The sequence below is a fragment of the Leuciscus leuciscus genome, assembly GCF_965113295.1.
Source record: "Leuciscus leuciscus genome assembly, chromosome: 21".
In the NCBI taxonomy this organism is placed as follows: Eukaryota; Metazoa; Chordata; class Actinopteri; order Cypriniformes; family Leuciscidae; genus Leuciscus; species Leuciscus leuciscus.
The window spans coordinates 24,234,595-24,256,418 of NC_138745.1; the positions used below are offsets into that span (position 1 = coordinate 24,234,595).

The following is a 21,824-nucleotide window of genomic DNA, read 5'->3' on the forward strand; positions in this document are numbered from 1 at the left end:
TGTGTTTTTTAGTCCATTCATACAGCAAGTAACTAGGATTATTAAAAGTAAAATTACCCCCAACAGTACTAGATTAAGAGTAAAGTACCTACTATACTGATCCCATGACGCAGATGTCCTTTGTGCACGCAGGTTCTAAATCCAAAACAAACATCTTATTCTTACCCAAAACACGCTTGATTATTTTCCAATAGGTTACTCACCATTTACAAGTAAAACATATAACGTTAAATATGTTAAATGCATTTAATGTCAATTTAGATAACCTGAATTAAAGAACAGCCATCGAGTCGAGATATTTAAAAAAAAAAAAAGTCTGTGGAACTTTCTTCAGTGGAATACAAAAGATGTTGGACAGAAAGTCTGTCACTATGAAAGCGAGTGGTGACTGAGACTGTCATTCTGCCCAACTTCTCCTTTTGTGTTCCATGGAAGAAACAAGACAAATTTGGTCGAAATAAAAAAAAATGGGGGTAAACTATCCCTTCAAATCAAATAGTATTAGCCTATTTACAGGGTTTCCATGGAAATGAAACATCAGTAGGCTAGATTTTAAAATAATGCTTTCCTGATATGGCAAATCAACATTTCAATAGTTAAAGGCTCAAAAATATTTAGTTGTCCTACAATTACGGTTTGTGAGCACAAAATTTAAAATATAATATAGATTTATATAATATAGATTTATATTTTTCTAAATGTCAAAATATATTTTTAAACAGAATACATATTCAAAGTTTTAATGTAAAAAATTTTTTACACAAAATGAGCATGCCACAAGTCTGAAACACAAACACATTTTATGATAAAAATCAAACATTATCATTTTGCAATCTGTACATTGCAAGAAACTGCATCAGAAGACAAACTTCAAAAATGAAAACAAATAAAATGAACATTGAAAAGGACAGTCTGATCAAGACTATTCATTTCCAGAACACTTAGCTCCACAATCTCCATAGCTTAGTGACATATTTGACACTTTACATCAATACTATTGACAATGCAATACACCCAAAACATCTGATGAAAGAGCAGGTTTTCAGCACGTTTAAATGTGTGTGTACTGTATATTAAAGCATGCAGGTGTTGTAGACTAACTATCATGGCAGGAAAATAAATAAAAATAAACTCTTCTGTTAAACACAGACCTTGTTTTTAACTTTTATCTGAAAATGTTATGACAGAGGACTGCACTTTTGGCCGGCTCGAAAACTTTGATTGAAAAAAAAATCAAATACGGGGGTGTTGCAAAAGTATATTTTGCCTCAGCAAGCAAGTTTTTCAAGTTTGATTTTAGTGATTTCAACAAAACAAACAAAATAGGGCCAGATTTTCCACTTCTTAAGTGTTATTAATACCATCTGTCAACTGTCCATGCACCAATTCACCTTTACAATATGACAACATCCCAGCATATAACATTACTCAACACATTGCATGCTTCCAAGTTGCCGTTCCAAAACGTCAACCTCCTGGTTTTTCAGAATGGCATAAATATTTTCACAAAGAAAATATATTTTTATCTATATATCTTTTTGTTTGATCTTAAACAACATGTGGTACAAGACCTAAAGGAGAATGGCAGATTTCTTTAAGGAAACAAGACAAAGAAGTCTCAAAGTCTCAAGTGCTGTAAAACATCAGCAGTCAATGTGACATTCATATCAGTTTCCTGAACCGTCTTAAATAAACTTGAGACTGCACATGACATTTTCTAATGCCTGACGTGGGGTTCGATTCTAAAAATAGAACAAAATCTAAAAACAAAATCCACACAGTGAGAACATTATAATGTAGGTAGGTGCAAAACTAAAAGTGCATTGGGGCAGAAATGAAAAAGCTAAATATAGATGAACCACTGAAACAAGAACAATAAACTCAGGGGAAACGGGTACATTCAGTATCTGAGTCAAGGAACAGAACTGACTTAGTCAAAACAAACATGAAATTTTAAGAATCTGCATTTTAAGAAGAGTAATCTAGGAGTGAAAAACACATAGGGCACGACAGGTCAAAGGCACAACACTAGACAAACAAGTGGGTCTTAAGTTAGAGAGAGACTTAAACAGTGCCCTCTAGATTTGAATCCAGGACTCTGCTTTGAAACCAGACCTGAAACCTATTTGAACAATGGGAATGTACAATAGGATCCTGTGAGAGAGCCGAGGTCCCGGTAATAATTGAGGCTGAACAAATAAACTCTCCTCAGGAGGGGGAAAACATTAACACAACCAAAAAAAAAAAAAAAAAAAAAAAAAAAGGGAAAACCAACAACCACAGAAACAATTGTATACTGTAGCTCACAAACTCAAGTACTATGCCTTCTTGATATGATAAACAAAAGGACATGAGTGTAAACTGTGATAAAGAGGTAAAATCCTTGACGGCATTTAGAGAGGAAGAGACAACACTTTAAAACACTGCAGACCATAAAAACATCACCTAAAGTCCACGCACATGATGCCATCTTACACCGATCCCTAGATTCAATAGTTTATCAAAAGATATGAATAACCAAAAGTCAGTTTGGATACCGTTCAAATACTGACAATTTGTGATGTAGTCACAGTAGATTCAGAAAAACCACTACGTATTAATAAAAAAATAAGATAAAACAGGAGATCAAGATCAAGATCTGCTTCTGTAGAGAAGATTTGTGTTAAACAAAGAGGGCAACTGGTTTCAAAGACTGGGCTTCAATGTTAAAATGATTTACCTCAAGTGTGGGATTACAAATTTAAGAATCTGTTTAAGATCTGCTGATCTTATGTCCTTACATAACATAACATAACATGAAAAACCAAGGTAGAGTACAATGAATATAGCATTTAAGGTTGTGATGATTATGATATCAGCTGTTAAGCAAAGTTTCCAGCAAGAGATTTGCAAGAGTCAGATTACTGAGAGACTCACCCTTTGTCTTCAATGGCTCTTGGAGCCCCTGTCCCAGTCTTTGAATAGTTATGCTGATTGGATTAGGATTGGTAAAACTCTAGAGTCTTGGGCAGGTTCCTATAGCTGTACACTTCATTTGCATGCTTTGTTTAAGGTTGTCACCCAGGTGCTTTGTTTCCATATCTAAGCATTGCCCACTAAAATCTATATAAACTAAAATGTACACTGCCTTAGTTAGACTTGATGACTGCAGCTACCGACAGCTCGTGTTCTCAATAAAGAATCCTGCTGAAGATACAACCAAGTCTCCTGGTCTTCACTTCTGAGTTTCCTACACAAGTTATGAACTAGATTTGGGGGGAAAAAGACAAGAATGTTCCACAATAAATGGAGCCCTTTACATTCAAAAACATTCCACTGACGTGATCAGACTTTGTTTGAACAAAAGTGAGTTAAACAGTTAAATAGCCAAAATGTTATGTGGTCTGAATCTAAAATGTCATAAAAGTAAAAAAAAAAAGATGCAACAAAGAGCCACTAATGCAGTTTTGCCCTGACTCAAAACTTGTGGGCACTTTGTCTAACAACAGTCTCCTGAACCACCTGGACTATGTAGGCCTGATACCTCTATACAAGAAATCTCCTGTTTTTTTTTTTTCCAGTCATCGACAAAAAGTTTGAAGGAACCACACAACAAATTCACATCTCGGCGACCAGGTTTAAAAAAAACACACAAAAAAAAACACATTACATTAGGGGTAAATACAGAACCTCCCCCAATAAAATAGAGAAACTCATCTTGATAAACACCCCAAAAAAAAAAAAACCCTGACCACTATGGTACAGATATTAACAATGACTTGCATTCGGCCTTTTCATAATACATATGTTTGTAATATACATAAGCCTCACATGCCCTACAACCACATATTTCTTTGTTTTGTTATTTATTTCCTGTTTTGATGCTTTGAAATATCCAGCGACAAGGCATAAAATAAAAAAAAATCCAGGATGACAAAAATCAACCAGAGCGAATTGGAAATGTGAGACATCTTCACAGCGGTGGACACGCGATTTTGGGCATCTGACCGGACAATTGGCAGTATGAGTTCTCCCTTCTCCTCTAGTCCTTTCCAGATGGGCAAATGGGTAGTTAACGAAAGAAACATGCCACTCTGAAGAAGTTCAAAAGCCGCTGTCTCGCTTTTTATCCATTGCGCCATCTGCTGTGCTCTTGGTCTGACCAGGCAATGGGAAGTGAATGCTGAAATGATGCGGATTTGGCTGATAACGATTAGATAATGCGCTTGTTAATAGAAGCTGTATTGACGGTAGATGGAGTCTATCTTGCACGCCGTTTGGAAGTCCTGAGGAGATTATGGTCAATTGGATGCAGCCGAGCCAACAGGGGCAACTGAGCCCCCTTTAAACATTTAAAGCCAGCAGCTGTAAAGATTATGATGATAATGACTGGGATATGAGGAGGATGATGATGATGAAGTCTGCATAAATAAGCATTAGGATGAATGATGAATCCTTCCCTGTAATCCTCTCTCTGAGCAGTCTTGCATCAAATGTGAGGATACATTTTTCGATTAGTCGATAATAGCAGTGATAGTTAGTGGTGGTGCTGATTGGTTAATGTTGCAGCACTGCAGGGAGGAGGGGGACTGAAACCCCCACAGTGGAAAGGCACAAGGGAGGAGGGGGACGGTGAGGTGAGGGGTGGTGGGCTAATGAACTTGAAGTCAGCTGTATGGTGGAGGAGGATCTGGAGAAAGGAAGCGAGGGATGGGAGATCTGTCTGGGCTCCTCACATCCTGGACCCCCTCTCCTGAAGGATCTGTTGGGGAAACAGGAGGACAACGATGAGCTATACAATTTTGAAATAAAAAAAATTCTCCTCAATCTGATATGGCAGTTAAGGACCATTAATAAACACTAAATAATACCACTTTTATTTTTTTTTAAACTTTATTGTATTATTATTTTATTTATTTGATTAACTACTTCTGTTATTATTACTACTAATAATAACAATAATAATCAGAATTATATTTTACTTTATTTAATAATTTAATCAAAACTTTTTTTGTAACAAAAAAAATAAAAATAATAGGGCTGCACGATTTAGGGAAAAAAAATTTGCTAAGATGTTTCTGATTAAAAATTGCATTTGCGATTAAAAAAAATTCCAAGTTTGCTGTGCTTTTTGAAGGGTTGCGCATTTATATTATTATTTCTTATTTATTCATTTCATTTAAACTTTTTTGTAACAAAACATAATAATAATAATGTAACTTCATCTTACCTTATTCAGTTTAATAATTTATTTGAAATATTATATTTTGTTACAAAAAAAGAGTTTTCAAAAAAGTATATTAAACTAAATAAGGTAATAAAAAAAAGAGTAAAAAAAAAAAAAAAAGAGTTCATCATACCTTAGCCTTCTCAGTGGGCTCGATAACAATTCCGTTAGTGGAGTTGTTGAGCTCCCGGGAAACGACGCACAGGAATTCGGCCTGGTCCTCGTTGCCATAGTTATAGGAGGAGCCGATGCTTATGAGCTTGAGATGGACAAGTTGAGTCAAGTTTTTACCATAGCAAACAGATAAGCAACAAAAACAGCAAATTACATTAGTCCCAAAGAAAGGTGTAGACATAGCCTATCTCTAAAAAAACAATGTACAGCATCTACAATCTGTTGTTTGGAGTGACATAACTTATAAGAAACAACCTGATAAGACATCAAGAAGCTATCAAGAGATCTGCAGTATGTCTGAGTTCAAATATGCTACAGTAAAATACTGCATGTCTAGACATAGGATCTGTACCTATTAGGGGTGGAACGGTACATGTATTCGTATTGAACCGAGACGGTACAGGCGTCACGGTTCGGTGCATGAATACACACGGAGAATACACGGTATAAAAATAAATAAAACTCGCGTGCAAATTAATTAATGTAATGCAGAACTACTGTTAGATACGCGGGTTCTTTAGGGACACCTAATCTGTAGCTCCGCCTTAGCTCTGAAGCTCCGTGGCTATAACTTATGGGCTATAATCACAGACATAATATCTATGGCTATAATCATAGACAGGCTATAATGGACAGGCTGCGATGTCAAGTTTGCAATGCTGGAATATGTTGTGTGTGTATGTGCCTGCGTGCGTGGCGCGCGTGTGTGTTCAGAGAGGCGCGGGCGCGATCGAACAGTGGAAACATAAAAACATACTCATTTTGTTCATTGGACATCATTCAAACTGCAAAGTGTTTACTTATATTTGTGTACACTCGTAATAAAACACAACATTGTGCTTTTGTCAAACTGTAAACTCTTGTCAAACTGTAACCTACAACTGTCACCCAACACAGTGAGTAAGTTACACATTCTACATTGATTAAAAGAAAATCAAATTTGTTTTTAATGGTAGTATTATTTTATACAGAAATAAATTATTTATAACTCAGATGAGAATAAAGTTAGTGTTATTAAAATTTTAAGGAAAACAAATATATTGATCTGAAATATAGCAAATTAATTTTAAATTAATTCAGGTACAATTACCAAACATATCTCAAGGTCTTTTTGTCTTTTTATTAATTTAATTAATAAACTAATTATATAAAACTATTGGCAATGCACTACAAATAAACTGGTTCTATGCCTTTACTTTATTAATAAAACTTATTTTAAAAAATACAAGGTTTAAAACCTTTATTTTCCTTTGGTGGAACAGCCTACAGACATGCACAATAAAAAAAATTGCCTTCTACATTTTTGTTTTGCTTTTCCCTCCATTGTACCGAACTCGTACCGAACCGTGATGTCTGAACCGAGGTATGAACCGAACCGTGACTTCTGTGTACCGTTCCACCCCTAGTACCTATACAGGTCAATAACATCACATTATATGACAGGGTTGTGAAGAGAAAACAAAACCTACCTGTTCAAACTTCCATCCGTCTGACATGGTGGAAACCATTTGAGTGAGCTCCTCTTCTTGACATTGTAATACACGATACACATGCTTCACAGGGCCCTGTAAAAACAATCATATTCCATAATGAATTCACACAGTATTTATTATGTGAAGATGCACAGGTTTTTAGAAATCCATTTAAGAATAGTTTACCCAAAAATGAAAGTTCTATCATTATTTTGTTTCAAACCTGTATGAGTTTAATTCTTCCATTGAACCACAACAAGTTATTAGAAAGAGCATACTCTTTTCCATACAATGGAAGCACAAATTTCATTGTATGGAAAAGTGCAGCGTGAACATTATTCAAACCATCTTCTTTTGCATTTCACAGAAGAAAGAAAGAAATACAAGTTTGAAACGACATGAGGGTGAGTAAATGATGAGAGACTTTTCATTTTAGGGTAAACTATTCCTTAAAGCTAATTCTCTAATTATGTCAATGCTTGTCTATTTTATTATAGGAACATTGATTCAAATAAAGTTCTTTTTCAGATCCTAAATAGTTTTGAATGAGGAATTCAGTTTCCAATGATAAGTACCCTTGCCTTTTGGCACAGACTGCTTAAAGTCGAAGAATGAAATACCTCTTTCAAGTAATGCCAGTGAACTAGCAAATGTGCTGATTGATTGTATTAAAAGAACCACAATGTCCTGTTCCTCCGGCTGTTATTTTCCCACATACCTGAGACGTTCTGTTCTCGTTGTCTCGTATTCTCTCCTTCACCAGCCTCACAAGTGACGCAATGTTGTAAAACTCAGCTTCCTCTAGAACACCTGCAGTAGCCAGAGAATCAGTAAAAAATCTATCATGTGGTTACTGCTTTGTAATCAGAAATAAATATCTGGAAAAATATAGTCTTAAAAGAATGGTTCACACCAAAATGAAAATTCTGTCATTTACTCACCCTCATGTCCTACCAAACCTGTATAACTTTCTTTCTGCTGCGGTACACAAAAGAAGATGTTTCAACTATTTTGTCCATACAATCAAAGTCAATGGGGTCCAAAATATCATTGGACTCCATTGACTTTCATTGTACGGACTTACTTTGTGTATAACAGAACAAAGAAGATTATACAGGTTTGGAACAACATGAGGGTGAGTGAAAGAAGTCAGAATTAAACATTTTGGGTGAACTATCCCTTTAATGCTACATCCATGCCAATAAAAGAAGAAGATTAGAAATGATGAACTACAAGTAGACCAAATTGGTAACAAAACAAAAACATCATGCAATAACTGCCATTGTCACAATTTGGAGCAATGACTCACAAAAATAGACACAATTATTGGACACATAGACTGTAAGCCTTTCAATATCTCACCAGTCCTGCAGGAAATTATCTCTTACGTGAGTACACTGTGGTCCCTTTCCACAAAAAAAATTATGTTTCTAAACGAAACTAGGTCATTACTGTTCCATTAAGAAGTTTTTGAGGGCAGCATGCCCAGATCATCTCACCCTCCTCAGCGAGGTTCTTGTTGATGATCAACTTTCCATGCCTCAAGTAGTTCAAGATGGGTCCGAAATATGTGGGATCCCTGTCAATCAAATATGCTCCTGTCTCATCCTGTGAGAAAAGACAACTAACAGTGTGAATAGTGCTATTTGCAATTGCAATTCATAGTTTTCGATTTCCTGTACCATCACTGTTTTAGTCGCTGCAGTTAAAAGTGTTAAATCATTTGTGAAAACCCCCCTTGACAAACCACTGAAACCATTAACGTCATGTTAACATCATTCAAGCAGCAGGTAAAGTAGCGACTGATTACCAAGTGATTGGAAATTTCTAGAACCCAGTTTGCGAGACCTTTCATTCTCCAGTATTAGGGCAAATTAGAATAGCAACAACAGCTTTTTTCAAATGAGAATCTTCAGTGATTTTTAAACTGCAAACTGTCATGGCTATTTTTACATGAATTGGCACCTTGGAGAGGAAATCCTCTGCTGCACTGTGAAACAATTGTACACCCTACTTTAAACAGTTCAAGTTAGTAGAAAACGTATCATGGTAGCTAGCTAGCTAGATGGTCTAAGATGGTGGAGCAAGCTAGTAAACTTTCTTGGACCAGCAAGAAATTCATGAAATGCTACCAGCTTAAAGTCACTATGATATCAAAATTGACAATTCTTATTTATGGAATATTGCAGTATTTAATTTATTAGTGTGCAACAATTGTTTTTTTTAATTCATGTTCCCTCATAATCTTTAATCAAAATAAGGTCCCCTCCCTCTTGAAATGACATTGACATCTCTTCTCTGATGATGTTTACCGGCTTGAGGACGGGACAACCTGTCACTCGCATGAGATCACAGCAATGGCAAACCACAAAAAACCAATGATGCAACCAATTTCCGATGGAAAAAATAAAGTCCCACCCTACATTTATTTTTCTTTCACTCGGATATACTTCACAATAGGGAAGAAAAGGTGGCCATGCTGGTTCTTGAACATGTTAACCTATTTCTAGCTGGTCTTAAATGGTCATTGCCAGGTCCAAACTGGTAGACCATCTTGGAACAACTACAAACCAGTTAGCAGGTGGTCATCTTAAGGTGGTCAAGTTGGTTTATGGAACATGGTAACTGGTGAAAGTGAAACAGTTAATGACCAACTTAGACCATGTAGAAACCAGTTGTATTATGTTTTTATTTAATTTTTTCAATTTTTATTAATTAACCTAAAATGAAAATTCTGTCATAATTTAATAACCCTCATTAACCACCACTTTATTTCTTCTATGGAACATAAAACAAGATGTTTTGAGAAATGTATTTTGTGGTCCACAGAATGGAAACCAATACTGTTTGGTTACCAACAGTCTTCAAAATATGTTCCACAGAGGAAAGTAAGTCATAGAGGTTTGGAACGACATGAGTAAATGACAGAATTGTATTAATTTAAGCTGGTATTTTAAGTATGCAAGTATAAGTATGCATGTATAAGTACAAACTCAAATGCACACATACAACCCTTTATGTCCACAATGTATTCATTCCCAATGTTAACGTAGCATTCAGATAAAAAAAATCACATGTAATTCCGGGTTTTAATGATGTAAACAGTGCCTTACCTTATCCGAATCCAGATCTGGATCGTCCTGACATAATCGATACAAAAACGATTTAGGATCCCTGCACAGGGTCTGTTTCGTTGTAACAAAGTATGTTCCCCCGACATTCAATCGAACCCACCGAGATCCTGGCTTCTCTGTGGCTTCTGGTGATGGGGAAGTGGGGTTGCTCTTCATAGGAAACCCAAACACAGCTCTGGAGCTGGAGACCCCTGGACTGGACAAGCCAGTCCGGGGCGGAATCACCAGAGTAGGGGAGGGGAGTCTCACGTTCACTGAGCCTCTGATTTCACAATGCTCGGTCTGCTCGATGATGCCAGTCGCGTTGGGTTCAACGTGCAACTCTGCCATGTTTTCGCAGCACAAACAGTCAGTTCCGTCTTGATAAGACACTAAATGCCTTAATTTTGCGCTCCGCACGGCGCTGTGACGCTAAACGGGCCGGGTTTACACGCGCTGATAACGACGACGGCAAAATTGCTGCGGTGTGTTAGTAACGCTCACGCGAGGCGACATAGCTTACAATGCCGTAAAACGCTATACAGATCCGTTTTGTTTATCCAAACGACCCATGCAAGCTACAAATATTATGGGTGAGACTTAACATATCACTTCCCGGTCAAGTAAATCCATATGTGACAAAATAAAAGTCTGGAGAATGGTATTTCTTTATTTCAGACATAATGTTTGGGAAATTGTTGTTATAAAATTAGAAATGTTGCCTTTGGAACTAACCGAAATAAATAAGTTTTAAGTAAAAAAAAAAAAAAAATGTAAACTGAAATAAAAAAGAATTAACGCTATATATATATATATAACCATATATAACTATATATATATATATATATATGAAGAGTTCAGATGCAAAAGCCTCTAAGTGCCATCTGAAATTTTCTTCTAGAATGATCATTTTTATCAAGCTCGTATATTTAAGTTAAAAATGTTTACTTAAATGGCAATGCAAATTACCTATTCATTGTCATTTAAGTGAAATGACTTAACTTAAATATACAAGCTTTATAAAAATGATCATTCTAGAAGAAAATTTCAGATGGCACTTAAGAGGCTTTTGCATCTGAACTCTTCATATATAAACTAATAAAAATGACTAATTGACAAAGCTAATTCAAAATATCAATAAATAGTATAATAATATACATACTAAAATAACACATCTGTGGATGGATTAATTCAACAATCCCGCTGAAAAGAAAAACAAGTTTAAAAGTTTAAAATGTATTTATTCTGCATGGAAATCAGAATGAGAGATTTTAATTTCATTCATGTACACACTGGTTGGTGATCATTTTAAATGAAACAAATATCATAGTAGTGTTATATTTTATTATATATTACCCCCCCCCCCCCCCCACCCCACAAACACAAGCCATCTCAGTTGTTTGTGAATGTTCAGATGTTCAGTTGTGGTTCTATATGCTTTACATTGCACTGCAAGTAGAGTTTAAATAGAAAGGAACCAAATAAAGTTTTCAAATGAAATGCATGCACCAAATTTAAGATTAAGATTGAGAGGTAGATTAAGTACAGAATCCCATTTCATTTAGAACGCTTTCAGTGTCTCTCAATAGGTTGCGCAGAGGCTCCAGCACTGGGGTGACGTGTTGGTCCATCCACTCCTGAACTGTAGAGACTGAGTACAGAAGACACATCTCTCCCCTCACCTCTTGCACCTGAATCTCCACATCATCAAGAATCCTGTTGGAGCAGACGAGAAGAAAAATAGGGATATATTTTATCATATAAGGGACTTGTTTAAAATGCACATGCACTTGAATAAGAAACATGGTAAGAAAGAATGTTGTGAAAAAAGCTAACTATACATACACTACTGTATTCATAATAAAAGACTTACATTTTTGCTTGTGTTTTAATCTGTTGAGCAATAAGTGGGTTAACGGTCTTCCTTTGAATGTGATATGGCGTGAACCAGCCCCTCACAAACCTATTATGCAAAAATGAATACAACTGTTAGTGAGAACTTTGCAATAACTTCAAAGCATCTTTTAAAAGTGAAACCCTAATGGCCCTGAACTCACATATTGTTCTGAAATTGTCTCAGTTCTGCAGACTCCAGCAAAGACGTCACCTTCACTATGAGTTCAGCTAGTTTCGCCCCAACAAAGGAGGAAGGCATCTTGGAAGACGATCTGGGACACAGAGGCCAAAGAATATGCTGTAAATGAGTCTATTTCAAAGTAACCCTTGAGGTTTCTTATGCTGGGTACACACCAAAAGATTTTTTACATCTTATAAGATTTTCAAAATGTGACAGACCACAAACATGAGGACAAAAAATCCTAGATTTAAGCGTTTTGCTCCTATAGTGTGTGGTGTGCCATGATGTGACAAAGACAGCACACCACACACAAACAGATTTTCAACCAGAGTCTCGACTATGAACACAGGAAATCTCGCAAAATATCGTGAGACTTCAGAATAAGCATGACGGACGATATGCAGGAAGAAATTACGATAGTGTTTGGAATGATTTTCACAGAAAATTCACGTGAAAAAAACATTGTACCTACCATTATATATAACCTTTTATACAGAAATATATTCATTCTTTATTGTCTTTATTTATTCTCTATTGGATTTATTGTCTCTTTAGAAAAAGTAATTTAATCCCTCTAGTCTATAGAACCTCACTGAACCCTTAACACTCAGCTTTTCTTTTTTTTTTCTTTTTTTTTCTTTTATTGATTTTAAGAATGATACAATTACAGTCAGGGGGGTACAAAGAGTAAAGCCGATAAACAAACATAAAAAGACATATACATAAACAGTGACAAACTTAAAAGTCAAACAAAAATTTGAAAATGTTTACAGATTGAAACGCACTTTGCAGCTTTCTTATTTTTCAAACCCAATATTGTGTTTAGGTATTGTAAAATTTCTGCTCTTAGAATGAAAAACAAAGGCTTGTTTCCTCGAAATTTACACTTATGAATACTAAATCTTAACATTAAGCTTCCTGCAAGTGTGTGTGTGTGTGTGTGAGAATGACCGTGTCTTCCATCATCTCGCTTTCTGATTGGATATTGTTTCGTTTCACGTGATAATCTCCAGAGCGTGCGCGTGTTTGTCCTCGGAGTTCCCCCCACACATCAGGATTTCTGATCGTAAATATTAAACATGTTTAATATTTACGATTCGCGATCGGAGCGGCTCCGACGTTCTTCCGAGCAGGTTCGGACACTCTTAACACACCTCACACCAAGGGAAAATCTGATAAAATAATCTGTTAAACCATCAAGATAATCGGGACATAGCTAGGATTGTCGGAAGGGGAGAAATCGGCCCAAAATCAGCCCGATTATCTTTTGGTGTGTACCCAGCATAAGTGTTACACACTCACATGCTTTTTTCTTTCAGGACACGTGTATGAATGAAAGGTACCTCTCTAAGTCTCCTACTTCCACAGTGCCAAGTGTCTTAACCACCTTCTTTTGAACCTCTTCAGTAAAGCAACCTGAATCACAGTGAGCAGCTATAGTGAGTTTAGCATTCATAATATGCATTTACTCCAACCAATTTGCCACGCAAGCACTAAAGAAAAAGAAACTTAAAGGAGTAAAAATAGAAGAGACTGACCGTGCAGAAGAGTTTGCAAACAAGACGCCAGAGAGGGCAAACTCACGGGCATCAGTTCACACAAAACAGACAGGTGGTCATATCTTAAGGGAAAAAAAAGAAACATATAAGTTGTTGCCTTGGCCAATAAGAAGACTGATTCTAGTGATAGTGAGGATGTCATTTAACCTTTGCCATCCAGTTAGTGCAATTCCCTGTAGCTCAATGCCAGCTGACAGGTTGGATACCACTTTGAGCCATTGCAAATGGTTGTCCACATGCCTCTGAGTGCTGGTCACGCAGGTGTGCACGGTGGTCGAGCCTTTAAAAGAGCTGGCGACCCACTGCTGTGACATACCCGCAGACTTATACAGCTCCATTAGCTCAACTGGAGAGAGAGTGCATGTAAAATGATCAAGCATTATTATGAACAAATAATTCAAAGCATTTAACAGTAACTTAAATGTAAAATACTGAGCAAAGTACCAGTGTTTTTGACATCCAGAGCAGGGCTGTAATCCCACAACATTGGTTGCACTAGTCCAACAAGACCGCTCTCTGGAATAATATCACAAATTGGATAGGAATTACTGTTAAATTTGATTTGGTCATTACTAACAGTATATTATATTATTTGTTTAATTTCTTTTATTTCACTTTGTGTAAGTGTGGAAGATGTGGAGCATTTAAGTATGATATTTGAACAGCAAGATGTGTCGCATCAGTCAAAGACCAACAATTAAAAAAGTGCATCCTCCTCAGTGGTCCAAAACCCCTCCAAAAAAAAACTTTCTATTGTCTTTTTATGTATAATTGTATGATTTTTGGCAATTGGCTCACACAAAAATAAAAATTCTGTCATTAAGAGGTTACATAAAAATGTAGGTTTGGAACAACATGAGGGTGAGAAAATTAAGACATTTTTCACATACGACACTATTTATTGAATATATCCTTTCCTCTTCTACACAGCAAAATCATAATAATTAAATGATCACCTTTAATGGTCTCAGGGGTCATGGACCTGAGCATATCATCCCACATGATCAACTTAAGGTTGGGCACACTTTTCTGAATTCCCTTCGCCACTTTAATGACATGACTGAGGAACAGCTTGTGAACGCTCCGACCTGGAGCACTTAACCACTGTTTGGACTCATCTCCGAGACCAAGCATGTACACCTATGAAAATAAAACAAATGTTATTTGATCAACAGACCAATATTAAACTAGCAGCCTATGTCAGACATCTATTTTTTCAAGATCTGAACAGATCTCGAGGCAACAGTTTTTCTTGCAGGAATCAGACATGTGACTCTTTTTATTGACAGAGGGTTGGGCTTCACCTCATCGGCTCCGATGTGCAGGTTGGTACTTTTAGGGTGGAGCTTCATGACTTGTTTTAGCATCTCTTGCACCAGCCTAACTCCTCGATCATGGTGTGGGTTCAGAGTTCCCAGACAGTAATCCACCTCCCGCAGATCTCTAAACACCTTGTGCTTCAGGACAAACTGATTGAGAAAATTTTATATATTAATGTTTGAATATGCATGATTTGATTTTGTTTATTTTGTTGATACATTTATTTTAATGCGTAGTGTTTTGATATTAAACTGGCAAATCTTTGGCTCTTTCTCACTTTATGTAAATTACAAAAATCAGTTTCATAGTTACTTCCAAATGTCCAAACATCTGCACCAGGGGAATGATCTCCAGCCCTCTTTTACTGGCAGCATCCTGGATAGATGCAATCTCCTCACGGCTGTTTGAATATTAGGCATTTTTCATCAGTTAAATTATCCCAAAAATAAATCTACATTTAAAATATATACCCTCACCTGTATGGAGGCTGAGTCGTAGACTGCAGAACTTTCAGCTCTCCTTCATAGGGAAACATATCCTCATATTCAATGAGCAAGCCATTGGCACCAAGATCAGCAAATAACTGGATCAACTGAGGAAAAATAATCGTGGTTAATTCCTTAATTCGTTTGTTTTATTTAGACAGTTATTATTATAGTAAAAGGAGATGTACCTGAATTAGGTAGTCAATTCTAGGAGGTGCCCCTTTCAGGTCCAAATGAACTAACTTTTTGCAACTGCGCAATGACAGGTCCATAGCAAGTGCTGCACAATAAAAAAGCTAACTGCGCCTTAAAAAGATTGTAACTCTTACACCATATTTGAATTACGAGACGGTATAATGTGCACAGATTCCCCTTTCATGCGTTTCTTATTCAGCCTGGTTCCTTTATCCAAAAATACGCACTTTCATTAAACCCAACGATGCTTAGCATGAGAAAGAACCGCTGTTTAATTTTTTTTTTTACTGTACACTCCTACAACCCTGTTCAAGCACGACGGGCATTGTAGTTTTTTTGTGCATCCTTAAACCCGCAGCAATACAGACGAAGGACTACAAGCGCTTTTTACGTCCGCTCAGAACCGGAAGACTTGAACTGGTTCTCTGCAGGGATGTTATTTTAGAATAAGAGTATATTAACACACACACACACACACACACACACACACACACACACACACACACACACACACACACACACACACACACACACACACACAAATAAATAAATAAAAATAATTCTGACATTCTGAGGAAATGTAAAGATAGTTTTTTACTTAATGCTGAAATATGAAAACTGAACTAAATTATGATTATAAAAAATATATATTAAAAAATCTTCAAGTTAAATGTTAAGACAACTGAGAGATGTACAAATATAATTTATATATATGAAGACTTCAGATGCAAAAGCCTAAAAAATATAACCTAAAATAATGCCATATTAAAAAATAAAAATAAAAAAAAACCTTTTATCAGACTCCTATGTATGTGTTTCTACACAAGAACCGGTATTTCTGAATGGGCTGAGGCTGGGATTTAGTGAGTTTGAAGTGAAAGTATCTGATGAGCGTATACTATGTGCGGAGAGCATTCACTCAATATTATTATCTCATTTTTGACAGAGGTGGCTTTTAGAGGCTTTTGCATCGGAGGTCTTCATATATTTACACTTTGAAAGCATTAATTTAAGATACTGGAATCTGTAGCAACATAATTTGAGCTTGTCATGTCGAACATGTAACACTCTAGTGGACAGTGGTTCAATGTACAATATTAGTGATATTGCCATTTATAGTTCAATCAAATAAAATACAATGCAATTGGTGACAGCTTAGTTATTAAAATGTGTTGGTTCTACTCCTGGAAGGTGATTCATGAACTGTGGCTAATTAAATTTCACAGACACAAGAATATACTGTTCCTAAATGTCACAATATGTGTGGTAATAATTGCTTGTTGAATATCAGAAACAGGAGAAATAACTAATAGTTGTCTCTGTACAAATGATCACATTTTTTTTTTAATTTTCCTATAAAAATTAGCAACGAACCCCTTAATAAATAATAAAAAGAAAAGAAATATGTTTGTTTGTATTAATGGTTTATATAAACACAAATCGTATAAAATTCCCTGCAATCTGGGCAAATTTCAAACGAAAAGATAGAATAATAGAATGTAGAACAGAATACAGAATAATAGAAAATAAATAAACACATTTTTAATATGAATAATATAAATAATAAAATATATAATGACAAATGCAAAACAAAAATGCAATAGAATAAATATAATAAAATAAACGTTCTTTAAAAGTGTGTACAAAAAATTATGTGTGACAAGAGTGTTGTGCATGCAGAACAACGCAAACGCTTCTGCGTACTTTCCATTGAACAGAAGGGGGATCAATGGGAGCCTTGCAGCACCACGAGGGGGCCTGATGCAGTAACACAGGAGCATCAGCAGTCCAAAAGAGCTTCACAGGACAGGCGGGAGTGCGCAGCGACGCGAACGCGCATGCACTCACCCACAGAGAACTACTGCGATTGGAAGCGCGAGGCGGTCAGATCGTGTGTTTTGTGTTGCTGCCGCGCAGTATCTTTTCACGCAAGTGCCAAGGACCGCAAGGGAAAAGTTTATTTCAAAGACCCACCAACTAACGGGCATGACCGCTCCCAGATCCCCCTGAACGCCAGGTCAGTATGAGCAGATTTCTGCGTTCATTCCTATGCTTCAAAGGCGCATTGTTGCAAATATAAAGAGTTGCATTGTTGGGACCGCTGGGGACTGATTGTTGCGTAGCGGTTTGCTACCTTGCGGCCAACCACGAAAGCCGCTTTGGTAATCCGTGGTTTGGGGAACCTGCTATCGTGCTGCGGCAAAATGCTCCCATCGGGTTTTTAAATTACAGCCATGTGTTTCCCTCGCATTTGACACCCCAGCTCATTTTTATTATCTAGTTATAGAGGGTTTACTCAGACCTGTGTTTATAATATGTGGTTTGTTTTGATTACCACTTGGCTTGCAAGTAATAAGCTGTCATCAGTCAAAAAGGGCGCAAACGGTTCATCAAAGTTATGATGAGTAGCAGCTATCCTAGTCGAGAATTAGTGTTGGCAGTTGGCATGTTTGTTTATTCTTGCTATTGGAAAAAAATGTGTCATTATTGTTATGGCACATCATTTGTTTCAACGAGCTGTTATTTATCACAGTAAACATTTCTTGGGCAGAACTGTTGGTTTGTACTTCTGTATTTTGTTTGAAAGTGTATGGGCCGAACCGACCCTTCCCCCTTTCTCCTGCGGCCTCGCTGTCGCCTTCGTCCGGGGAGGGACTGCACTGGCGACCGTGATGAGTGACCAGCCGCTACACAAACAAAGGCGGGTTACCAGGGGAAACGGGGCTCTCTACTTACAGGACTGGCTCGCTGGAGGAATAGTGACGGCTCACGTTTGGGCTCATCTGCATGCGTCTTGAATGAACCGCTGCAACAAAGACAAATAGTGTTTGACGTGTGAGAACCTGACGGCTGAAAATCACTTCACAAAGTGCTGTCGATAATGCGTGTCCCGCCTGCAAGGTCACTTTGTGTTCACGGCTGCTAAGTGGCTCAGTAGATTAGACAAACAAACCGGTTTTTTGCTGGCTAGGGTTGTCCAGTCCAGCCTTGGTGTTTGTTTGTCAAAGGGAGACAAGAGTTTAATCGGTTTAAGACTCAGTTTGAAGTCAGTAAGATGAATGACAAAGAACCATTTCTGATTTTTTTTTGGTGTAAAATTAATTGCTTTTTAAATACTCATTTTATGAGTAGCCTATTCCTTGGAGCCTTTCTACAGGTTGGAAGACAAGTAAATACATTGAAAAAAATGTAATAGGCTAGCAAAATTGTAGCGCTGGCTGCATTTGTCAAGCTTACCCATTCAACTCTTTTAACTGTTTTTGAAAAGAAAAATTCACAGTGAATTTTTTTTCCTTTTCAAGGTTTTCGATTAAATTTTTATTCGGCACTTCCTTTCACTGACTGTTTGTTGAAAAAGAAAACAAAATTTTTTGAGTTTCAGGGCCTTTTTTTAAACTGAAAGTCACAAATTAATTTCAAACAGGCATTAAACTGTCAAAGGTCTTGTCACAGTAGGCTACAGGGTGATTCTATCAATTCTGTGTTGATCACATGTCTTGTTATATTTTCAAAAATGTATAGTCTTTTAGTTCAAATGTGGGTGAAAGTCATGTCATGGAATGAGAGATAAGACTTATGTCTGATCTATTAGTGATGGACACCGTGGCATTTAGTAGTGTCATGTTCTGGTAGTGATCGGGTATGTGGACTAATGCCCAGTTTTACAGACAAGGCTTAAGCCTAGTCCCAGACTAAAATACATGTTCTGTCTTAACTGAAAGCAACTTGCACTGACATATCTTAAAATATGTCAGTGCCATTGTTTTGTTTCATGATGCACATCAGTAATGTTCTTTTCTAAGAAACGTTTATAAAAGCTAATTGTCCTAATTTAACTAAGGCCTTCTCCTTGCTTAATCTAAGCCCTGTCTGTGAAACCACACCTAAATGTATTGTTTCTACTTGTGTTATTAAGCAGAGAAGGAATAGCAAGGTTCATCAATCTTGTTTATTCATCACTTCCGTTCTCCACACATTACATCGTTAAACAACATTTTATAAACATTAGTTGTCAACACAATACAAGTCACTAATGAACAAAACACTACTTTTTCATTCACATTCTCTTAAATAGCATGTAATAGTTTGCAAAACTTTTGAAGACTTTTTCTTCTTGTCTTTTGCCTATAAATCATTTGCAAACTAGGCTAATCAAACCAAAACACTTAATTTTGCGCAAAAAAAAAAAAAAAAAAATCGAAAGAAGATGACAGTGTTTGTGAGTGTAATCCTGGCTAATCTTAGGATCCTCCTTTCTCAGACTGTGGGATTCAAAATGTTTTCTGTTATCTGTATATAAACACTGCTTTAAAACTCAGGATTTTCCCAGGTTTCAAATTTAGACATACAGGTAGTTGTGTTTTGTGAAAAAAATAAAGAAATCATATCGTGAACCTCTCGTCATGATGTTTGCCTTTAAATTTACAACTGGCTGATTTGATAGTAGGTTCATGTTGGCTTTTAGTGCTGCTAAATGTTATGTAATATTGAAGACCACTGTGTAGCAATGCTTAGTTTGATCATGCCCAGAGTGTAAATGTCACACTACAAGCCTTGTTTCCGTTTGGGGAAAGTGAGATTTAACAGAGACATGTATTTTCTCAAGTTCAAGGCATTTGTGTCTGTGACTCAACAATTGCTATGGCTTTCAAATTTGCTTTGATTTGTGTGGCTCATCCATACATTTTTCTTCTCTGGTTTGAATCTGGTTAATTTCTGGTTATTTATTTTTCTTTCTTCGAGCAATGGTATTGAAACCTAAAGCTGAAGAAAAATGAGTAGGCTTATATTGTTACATACATAGAGAACTGCTGTCAATTTATTTCTCCTTTCTGTAGTACGTTAGCATTTGCAATGGAGACATTTAGGGCTTGACATTAGCTTTTTTGCTCATGTGGCTAGTGGTTTTTCAAAGTTACTAGCCTACTGAGTTACTAGCATTTTTCACTGGCCACAATTTTGCCAAAAAAACTGCCATATAGATATTTTTAATATTATCTCATAATTTGTCAGCAGGTATATTAGGATGCATTATACTGTTACACATACGTTTTCTTTCTCAACTGTTTACGTTCACTTAACTGACTGTGTTTATGTGAATACTCGGCAAGACCAGTTTTTTTTTTGTATTTTGTGTGTATTTAACGCAATAAGCAGCATAAAAAAACAACATTTTGTACTGAAAGGCAGCTTTATGTGTGTGCACTTTGGGTGTGAGCACAAAACCTGCGAGAATGTGTAAAATTATGCGAAATACGTGCACTCCCACTCCGAAATGTAAGCCCTGTAACACCAACAATATTCATCCAGAGGAAAAGAAACGAGTGAGTGAGCTGAGGCTGGTTTGTGTGTCAACTCGCTGTCGGAGAGATGAGAGAAAGTGCATCTGGTATCGTGTATCTATTCTGCGGAAAATGAGAATTGGAAGCCTTTCAGATACTTCAGTATCGATAAAAATCAATATTTGACAACACTACATTGCACTTAGTTTATTATTTGAGACACCTTTTTAAAAGTCTACAGTTGAAAAATGTATTATATCAAATTCGACCTGCCAAAGTGGGTTGCATTTGGTGGGTGTTAATAATGTCAATTTCTGGATACAATGCTGCATATTGTATTTTAGCTGTTTCTGAATGATTATTCACATTTGTAATGGGTGCTAATGTCTTAGTAAAGCTCTTTGTGACTGCTCTAGGTTTTACTGTAAGTTTGAAGCCTAGAAAGTAAAAGCTTTTTTTCCCAGTATATAGAGGCACTATGTGAAATTCAGTCAAATTGAATAGGAATATCAAGATCCACCTGCAATGATGGGATTTCTGCTGGAGTGACAGTCTCACTCATCTTGCTGCAAAGTTGGGAGTAACTTCTTCACACGTTGCGTTGGCCGCTTTGACACTGCACTCACACCCAGAGGAGACCTTCCATCTGCTCCTTGTTTATAGAAGCTCCACTTTGGTTAGCAGTCAAGTCCCCAAATGGGAGACACATGGTAGATTTGAAATTCTTGTGTGCTACTTTTTCGATTGAATTAGTCTATTTGCTCACTTTAATGAAGATCTGCTTTACTCTTTAACAAGTGTTGATAAGATTTGCCTCAAGCTGTTTTAATGTTGGTGGATAACTGCCATCAGAGCTTTCACCTGTTATTCTCCCCTCTGTGGTGTGTTAATAATGTTTCTTTTTAAAATGTCGCCATGTCCCTTACTTATCAGAAATCATT

The 21,824-nt window shown here is 36.6% G+C and overlaps 3 protein-coding genes across 10 annotated transcripts in view; 1 reads left to right on the top strand and 2 right to left on the bottom strand.

Moving 5' to 3' along the window:
* Positions 1-781: 781 nt before the first annotated feature.
* On the bottom strand, positions 782-10,615 carry kctd2 (potassium channel tetramerization domain containing 2). Of its 2 annotated transcripts, XM_082151271.1 has the most exons (6): positions 9,966-10,608; positions 8,352-8,460; positions 7,571-7,662; positions 6,850-6,945; positions 5,340-5,465; positions 782-4,741 (listed from the first exon to the last, which is right to left on the bottom strand). In XM_082151271.1, exons 1-6 carry the CDS (start codon positions 10,314-10,316, stop codon positions 4,712-4,714), a joined length of 804 nt encoding a protein of 267 aa, XP_082007397.1. In that variant the 5' UTR covers positions 10,317-10,608; the 3' UTR covers positions 782-4,711. The 2 variants fall into 2 exon arrangements, with proteins under 2 accessions (XP_082007397.1, XP_082007398.1); XM_082151272.1 differs by lacking the exons at positions 782-4,741; positions 5,340-5,465 and adding an exon at positions 5,485-5,732 and having other exon boundaries at positions 6,790-6,945; positions 9,966-10,615.
* Positions 10,616-11,185: 570 nt separating this feature from the next.
* hexd (hexosaminidase d) lies at positions 11,186-15,900 on the bottom strand. Its single transcript, XM_082151257.1, has 12 exons — positions 15,595-15,900; positions 15,398-15,513; positions 15,234-15,321; positions 14,906-15,070; positions 14,558-14,741; positions 14,046-14,117; positions 13,749-13,947; positions 13,581-13,663; positions 13,386-13,458; positions 12,023-12,133; positions 11,839-11,928; positions 11,186-11,681 (listed from the first exon to the last, which is right to left on the bottom strand). Exons 1-12 carry the CDS (start codon positions 15,676-15,678, stop codon positions 11,504-11,506), a joined length of 1,443 nt encoding a protein of 480 aa, XP_082007383.1. The 5' UTR covers positions 15,679-15,900; the 3' UTR covers positions 11,186-11,503.
* A 1,503-nt stretch (positions 15,901-17,403) lies between these two features.
* arhgap12b (Rho GTPase activating protein 12b) overlaps positions 17,404-21,824 on the top strand; it is a 56,415-nt gene continuing 51,994 nt past the window's right edge. Inside the window, exon 1 of one of the 7 annotated variants that reach the window (XM_082151231.1) lies at positions 17,404-17,618. The gene's annotated coding sequence lies outside the window, so the exon portion shown is untranslated. The remainder of the gene's footprint in view (positions 17,619-21,824) is intronic. The other 6 variants (XM_082151230.1, XM_082151233.1, XM_082151235.1 and 3 more) reach the window with 6 other exon arrangements.